The sequence below is a fragment of the Myotis davidii genome, unplaced genomic scaffold (genome assembly GCF_000327345.1).
Source record: "Myotis davidii unplaced genomic scaffold, ASM32734v1 scaffold16, whole genome shotgun sequence".
Lineage (NCBI taxonomy): Eukaryota > Metazoa > Chordata > Mammalia > Chiroptera > Vespertilionidae > Myotis > Myotis davidii.
This window is the reverse complement of record NW_006287821.1, coordinates 786,777-795,150: the sequence shown is the minus strand read 5'-3', so window position 1 is coordinate 795,150 and position 8,374 is coordinate 786,777. Positions and strand designations below refer to the sequence as shown.

At 36.0% G+C, this 8,374-nt stretch overlaps 1 protein-coding gene across 1 annotated transcript in view; it reads right to left on the bottom strand.

Annotated features, from left to right (window-relative positions):
* LOC102764813 (T-cell receptor-associated transmembrane adapter 1) overlaps positions 1 to 8,374 on the bottom strand; it is a 32,306-nt gene that overhangs the window by 16,536 nt on the left and 7,396 nt on the right. Inside the window, exon 2 of the mRNA XM_015561231.1 lies at positions 4,485 to 4,595. Within this exon, the coding sequence (XP_015416717.1) occupies positions 4,485 to 4,595 (111 nt within the window). The remainder of the gene's footprint in view (positions 1 to 4,484; positions 4,596 to 8,374) is intronic.

Sequence of the window (8,374 nt, the reverse complement as noted above, 5' to 3'; positions counted from 1 at the left end):
TTCTTAACCACAAAAATATAGCACAAAGATGCAAAAATAAGGTGATGGGATTAGCTAAAGAATGCTTATGCATAGCCCAAGGACACAGACAATGGTGTGGGGAGGGCCAAGGGCGGTAGCAGGGACTGGGTAGAGGTGGGCAAAGGGTGGAAAATGGGGGACATCTGCAATAGTGTCCACAATAAAAATATTAAATTAAAAAGAATGTTGCATGAGGTACTGCATTCCCAGACCAAGTGACAGAAAAGCTGGCTAATGGGATGGAATCTCTTCTAGTCTGTCTGTCTGTCTGTCTGTCTGGCAGAAACAAAGCAAGGAGCTAATCCCAAATCCACCTAGAATCTCTGGGTGGGAAGAAATATAATGCTATTTGTTCATATGTAATAGAAAGAAGGCAGATATTACTAATATTTGGGAGAAGCTGGGGAGGATAGAAAGGGACAGCAGACAGAAAAAGGAGAGAGGATGAGAAGGAAGGGCATTCTTTCAGCATAAACATTGCTCCAAAGCTAATCTTAGGTTGAACACTAATAAAGTACTCAGGGTTGTGTGCACCACCTAAGGAGGACACATCACATCTCAAATAAAATAATTTGCAATAGGCTAATGTTTAGAGCCAATGCTTTGAAAACCTACAGAAAATTCGCTAAGATGAACCTATGATTTAAATGAACACAACAGTTATTGCTAAAACTCAGGTGATTGTGTTTAATAGAGGTGGGGACAGGACGTGAGATGGCAGCTGGATGGGGTGTAGAGAGTATAGGAATGGTGGGAGCAGAGAAGCCAGAAGAACTCATGTTCACTAAAATAACAGGCATTAAAATTAAGTGGGATAAAATGTGTCCATAGTAACTCCTTTACAAATGTTTGTGGAGTGAGGGAAGGAGGCACGGAGGCCATCAAGAATGGTGTTGTGGGCTGTACCCTGTCCAGGACCCACCTACTAAGTCCCTATCCCTGTGATGAGGTACAGCAGCCCCCCACCCCTTATTGGTGGTTTCAGTTTCCCACAGTCAACTGAGGTTCACAAATATTAAATAGAAATAAACAATACATGCATTTTAAATTACATGCTATTCCAAGTAGCATGATTAAATCTCGAGCTGTCCCGCTATGTCTCACCCGGGACGTGAATCACCCTGTGGCCAGCCTATCCACACTGTGCACACTCCCTGCCCATTCCATTAGTCACTTAGTAGCCCTCTTAGTTATCAGATCGATTGCCATGGTATCACAGGGTTCGTGTTCAAATAACCCCTATTTTATTGTAATTTTTCTATATCATTATTATCCATCCCTTACTATACTTAATATAAATATTATACTTTGCCATAGGTACAGAAATGTTAGAAAAAGTATAATACATATATGTTTTGGTACTATCCACAGTTTTAGGTAAACACTGGCGGTCCTGGAACGTATCCCTCCTGGATAAGGGGGACTACTGTATCTGTGTAATTCTCACAAGAAACCTATAGTCTAGAAGACCATATTTACAACACTTTGTAGATAAGGAAACTGGAACTCTGAGAACTTATACTTCTTGTATAAGCTCTCCCAGGAAAACAGAGTCCTAAATTATTATCAGGTTGACTTAAAAGCGAGGATGCTAAAAACAATTGAGGTGACTGAAACTGACTTTTTAAAATGCATCAATGAATGTAATTTATTATTTCCTGGTTGTTGTTTTTTTAAAAAAATGTGATTTCCCTCTATACTGCTTTAAGGCAATTGATTTACTTATGGTATTGTTATAGGATTCCAGGGCAGGAGGAATAGGGAAACTGAGAAGAAAGTTAAAACAAGGCTAGACAGTGTGGGCAATTCCAGCCAGCTTTTAATTAACAAGCCATTATCTTCCCCAGCTGAGGACAGGAGAGCAAATGGTTAATAAAACCTCCCTAATGAGAGAATGCAGAAAGGGAGGGAAAAGGGGGAAAGGAAAAAAGGGCAGTTTTACTCCTGAAGCAGAGAAGCCAGCAGTTTCAAGACTTGGCAAGATGAAGTTGCCAGGTGCTTTTCATGAATTCTGGGAAGTCCACAACAAAGTAAATAGGGACCTTGAGAATTAATCTGTACCAAGGTATTCAGCAGAGGAATTTTGAAACCTATAGACAGGAGGTATATAACGCCTCGGACCCCCACCCAACCTGCTCTTCAAATTAGCTTAGAGCCCATCTGTGCTCATAAGCCAGCTGTAAAGGTTTGCTTGCTTTGCTTTTTCAATAAAGAGGCATGCTTTAATAAAGTGGTTTTTCACGATGCAGGCAAGGTTTCTCGTATAAATTCATTTATATGAGGTTGGGAACAGCCCTCTCCACTAACTTGGGGCTGTCCAGTAACACCTCTCTGGTGTTGGTGAGAGGTGCTTCTAACAGTATGCTAGAGGCAGTAAGGATTTGTACCGAAAAGAAATAAAAATAAACCTGTCTTAAAAAACTTAAAACCTGCTACTCCTTTAGCAGTGATCAATTAACCATGATAAGCAAACAATTCCCCAAAGGAGTTTGTATGGTGGCAAAATGGGATGGATATGGATAAATAAATTTCAACGTATAAATTATCAAAAACGAGAAATGGAAAACCCACATGTTTCTCTGGCCCCACACAAATCTCTAAATGATTGCCACTGAAGCAATGGAAGAGAAGAGCACTAGTTCAGATGCATATTGCTGTCCTGCTTCCCCCTTCAATTATTTCACATCTATAGTTCTCAATTCAGTTTTTCTAACTTGGGTGAAAATATTATCTGCATTCATAAAACACTTTAATAAAACTTAAAATATATTCATTTTAAGCTACTGTACTAATAAAGAAAAGTACTAATCTTAGCTCATTTTCTTTCTCTAAAGGAAGGAAACTTTTTAAAGAAGATGTCTGATGATGGGTCATTTGTGCATCTGATATAAACTTTGAAAAATATTTGATTTTAAAAGTAGTTACTAATATCACTGCTACTGAAAAAGCGTTGCTTGTCTGGAATTTCATCTTAAGCATAGAAATGATGTAATAGAGACCCTAAAAGAGTGTAGGGTTTCTGGCTGAGGACATTCGGTCAGCACGAGCTGGTGGATGCCATTTTGGACAGAGAATTAGAAAAACTGAGCACTTATCCTTGATTTTTCTATTAAATAGATGTGTGGCCTCAGCTATGCCACTTCATTTTCTAATACCTCTCATTGTTTTTTCAGACCCATGTGACAATGATGCCTTCCTCTTCATATTGTGCCTTTGTTAGCAGCAATGGAGAAGACACTCCTAAGAGAATCAAGGACTCTCCTCAGAATCTGACCAACGTTCTCATTTAACTTCATGCTGTGTTTCTTGGTCACATGTGTCTAACTTAGTTTGGTTAATTTCATTTTATTTCTTTTCATCTGTTAAAAGAAGATGTATTTGCCTTTTCTATTTGTTTATTATCATTTAAATGTTTTGCCCCTAATAGTTTGTTGGTTCTAGAATATTAAGATCCCCACCCAAAAATAGTTGAATTTTTATTTTTCTATCCATCCATCCACCCATCATCCATCCATCTACCCATTCAATCAATTCATGCATTCATTGTACATATATTGAATGCCCACATTGTGCAAAGATTTTGCTAGTTGTTGGGCACTACTCTATTACAATAATGCACGTTAGAGTGAAATTCATAGGTTTAAAACTGTTGCTCTGCTTGTTGAAAAGAAAAGCTGACAGTGGCAGGTCCCTTTCACCTGCCCTCCTAGGCCCTAGGAGTGTTTAAACACAAGCCCATGGTTCAGTTTCCTTCTGATCCCAAAGAGTCTTCTGCACTGTGGAGGTCCTGACACCAGCTGAGAAGTTTGAGTAGGCTCCAGTGGAACCTGAAAGAGCCGGTCTTCAATTTTCTCATCATGTGTCAGGGAGCTTTATGGCTGTTCCAGAATAGACTACTTTCATAGGTTGTTTAATTGGAGAAGGAAAAACACGTTTTATTAGGACAATCTCTTCCTACTCTATACCTTAAGGCAAAGATAAAATGAAGATTGGGAGTCTTCAATATTTCTAATATGACTGAATTCTTTTTTGTTGCTGCTAATCCTCACTCAAGAATATTTTTCCATTGATTTTTAGGGTGCAAGGGAGGGGGAGAAACAGAGAGAGAAACATTGATGTGAGAGAGACACATCAATTGGTTGCCTCCCATATGCACCCTGACTGGGGATGGGGATCGAGCCGGCAATGGAGGTATGTGCCCTTGACCAGAATTGAACCCGCAGCCCTTTCAGTTCCTGGGCCATCTGGGCCATCGCTGTAACCACTGAGCCAAACAGAAAAGGCTATAATTGAATTCTTAAATTAAGATAACCCTTAGGGTGAAAATGTGTCAAGTAGATTTTCTATAGATAAAAATATCTTATTTCATAACATTTTATAAAATTATCTTTTTCTGTAGGTTTTCCAGTGAATCAGTTTTGATTCAAGCAGGTCCCATATGGCTGTTTCTCAAAATGTCTTACCTTGTCGCTGCTTTTCCACATAGTGGGAAACATTGAAGATCAGTGATATAACCAGAGCTAAAACCAAGGAAGCTATAATTGCCCAGACATAATACTGGCATTCAGAGTTTCCTGCAAAGCAAAGCACATATACCCTTAATAGAGGTACTGGACTTATTATTAAATGTCAACTATAATTAAAAAATAAATAAAACATGCTGTTCTATCTATCTATATCTATATATCATATGTATCATATATATCAACTGCTTACCTATTGTTTTTCTTTGAACTGGGTATTTCCATAATTAAAACTATTGTATTTATTCACAATGAAGGACAAATCCTCTGCCAAGAAATTAATTAACATTGAAAGCCAAAGGCTTCCTACAGATTTCAAAATGGGTATTGGTGAAGGTCCCTGAATTCAGCATGGGCAAAATGAAGCATTCTTAGTGTTAATGACATAGAAGACATTTTTAGTCTAGCTACTAAAATTTAACAACTGGTGACTGATTATAAGAACTTTGGTTCAAAATCAAGAATATCCAAATTACCCAAAATCATAGTTTGCTATATTTTTGCCCTTTCTTTCTTTCCCAGACTATAAAGTATATTGCTTTCATTATTTACTGAAAACTACTTATTCCCTTTTATTATTCCCAATAATATAGGATTCTGTATGTTGGGATAAAACATTAATTCTGAAATCACAGTAACCCAGTGTCAAGACTGGCCTAAGAGCTTTTCTCATATTATTTAGATCCTCATGAATGAGTAATAGAGAGTTGATTATGCTTCCCTTTCTCATCTGCAAGGCTTCTTTTTTCATTCCTGAGCCATAATGGGGATTCTGTGGGATATTATTGCCTATCAGTTGCCCTTGATTATTTATGGCAACCTTTACATATATATATGAATGACTACTAAGATAATTAGTTTGATTTTACATAAAATATATATTATACAACCTATATAAAAATTATTTATTTCTGTATATAATATTTAAATACATGTATATATTATATCTGTTCAATATATTATATATCATATATGTATAATTATATATATTAACTACATATATATAATTATACATTAACCTAATATATATGAGCCTATTATAAATCAGCCTTTATATTATAAGATACATATATAATTATACTAATTATCTTAGTAGTGATATACCCATGTGAATGCTGACCCTAAAATAGTAGCTTGTGATTCTATACTATCATATATTTATATATTCATCCAATATTAATGAGACATCTCTTCTGTGCCAGGAACTATGCCCTATATTAGGGAATAAAAAAATAAAAAAAACAGCATCTTCAAGGAAATCTCTATTTAGTTGGGGGCAGGGAGCTGAGGGCATGGATGTATAAACACATAATTGGAAATGCAATGTGTAAATAGCTACGACAGGGATTATGTTCCTTCCAGTCCCAACTCTCTGTGACTACCCAGAATAAGCAACCAACTTAGGCCCTTTCAAAGAAATCCAAACACTGATGTTAGACACAATAAACAGAACAAGAAACCCTCAGTAGGAGGGAAATTCATTTTGCTTCCCTAGTCTGTCTTTAAATCATCCAACTGACAATGCCTAAACCCAAATGTTTTTTGTGCTGCTCTATTATCATTATCTCAAATTTGACATTTGAATTGCTGATTGTTTTCTTTGAATACTTTTGGACATTACCATGGTTCTTAAACTGCCCTCAGTGTTCCTATATATTTTAGTTGACTTTATTTATTGGCCTCATTTATTTTTTAAATGAACATAAACATATAGATGATTAAATATATAAAATACATATGAATTTATGATATAGATGTACATATACATATATGCATGTAATTTGCATATCATTTATTATAACATGCATTGCTTTTGTTTGAACTAGTCTGTGGCTCTTATAACACCAGCAAATCCTGGTGGTTTTTATCGCCTCTTTAGTTTTGCACCATGTTAGTTAGATGTTCAAAGTACTGTAAGTTCCACAAAGAATAGGACAATTTCTGCCTTCTATTCTGCAGTGCCAAACATACAGTATATGATTTATTAAACTCTTTTAAGAATTAATTAATTCATAGGAAAAGGTAACTGGTAATGGTAGGAAAATGTGTGGTTTTCTTTAAGATAATTTTTATATTTCAGAAAGTATAAGACAGTGGTAGGCAAACCACAGCTCACAAGCCACATGTGGCTCTTTGGCCCCTTGAGTGTGGTTCTTCCACCAAATACCATGTGACCCACGCGCAGAAGTTGGTTTTCGGCCTGGGCGAGTTTATTTTGAAGAGGTGGTGTTAGAAGAAGTGGGGAGTGTCGGGTTGGTCAGTTGGGGACTGGATACGCAGAGCAGGGGAGGTACATTGTTTTGAGGTACATTCCTTGAGGTCAACCCCTTCCATCTCTCCCATCCACACTCGTCTATCTGAAACAAGTATACACGAAGAGTGTGGATGGGAGAGTTGGAAGGGGTAGACCTCAGCGAACGTACCTCAATCAGATTGAGGACGTTTTTAGCAAAGACCAGCTTAGGAGTACCCTAATTAAGTTAACAACAATGTACCTACCTATGTAGTTTAAGTTTAAAAAATTTGGCTCTCAAAAGAAATTTCAATCATTGTACTGTTGATATTTGGCTCTGTTGACTAATGAGTTTGCTGACCACTGGTATAAGAAAATAGAGAAGACTGGAAGTCTTCTGCAGTAGACCTACTAATTTGGTTAAAAACATTAAAGTTTAGAGGGGATTAATTTATTCAACAAGAACATAATCTAATAAATATTCATGAGAATTCTACAATATACTATTTATTAACTATTTGAAATATACTAATAAGTCTCCTTCATGATATTGCATATATTCCTAGAATTACTTATTTGATATTTACATTTAATTACATATATTTTTAAAATGCAAGTGCCTGCTGAGTGTAAATATTTAAAATTCCAGCAATACTAATATATAAAATAACACCCAAGGTCCTCTATAAATGGAACACTAATATTATACTAATTGACCTTTTTTATAAAAACATGGGGATTTTTATGAAGCTAGTATGTTAATTTTTAGTAGCTACGTAGAATTCCACAGTATTTAATTCATCTACCCTTTTTCTAGATGGATGCTCTGATGTTTTAAATATTTTTCTCCTATAAACAAAATGCAAGAAACGTCATTGTACAGATAGTTTGTGCTTATGTGGGTTATTTGTAAAAGAGGTCCCTGAGAATAGAATTGCGTGTAAAAGGGAACTTTTAAAGCACGCTTTCAGGGACAGACTTACCCCCACCCCTCATTGATAATAATCATAATGATTTAACATAATTGTGGAAAATGGGACCAGCAAGCTCTCTCACTTGCCAGATGGATCTCAGTTTCCCTCTTTGCTGTCACAATACAGAAATTTTACAGAAATATTAATTTCTGACTTCTATGATTAAATTAATTGTTTTTATCATTAAATACTTTTCTTCTTGCACATATCATTTAAAGACCCACAGTCTAGGTCCATTCTAAATTCTTTCACATTTTAAAGCAATCTGAGGGCACACTCTATATTTCCTATTGCAATATAACACAATGACCATTTCAGGTTACTCAGGCAGCCAAAATAGACTGTATTCATTCACTCTCCACAGGTATTTGGTGAGATTTAAATAAATATGCTTTAATTGTTACAAAGAAGCCAGACACATTATACACATCATCCATATTCAATGTTAAAAAAACAATTAGTAAACTCAGATAAGCAAAAACAAAAGGATAAGTATTAACCACAATCTTATCGAGAGACAATCACTGTGAACACCTTGGTTAGTATACTGCCAAACTTATTCTCTGTGCAGAAATTTTTACAGGTGAAGACTTGGGTTTCAATTATGCTGACTCTACAATTAC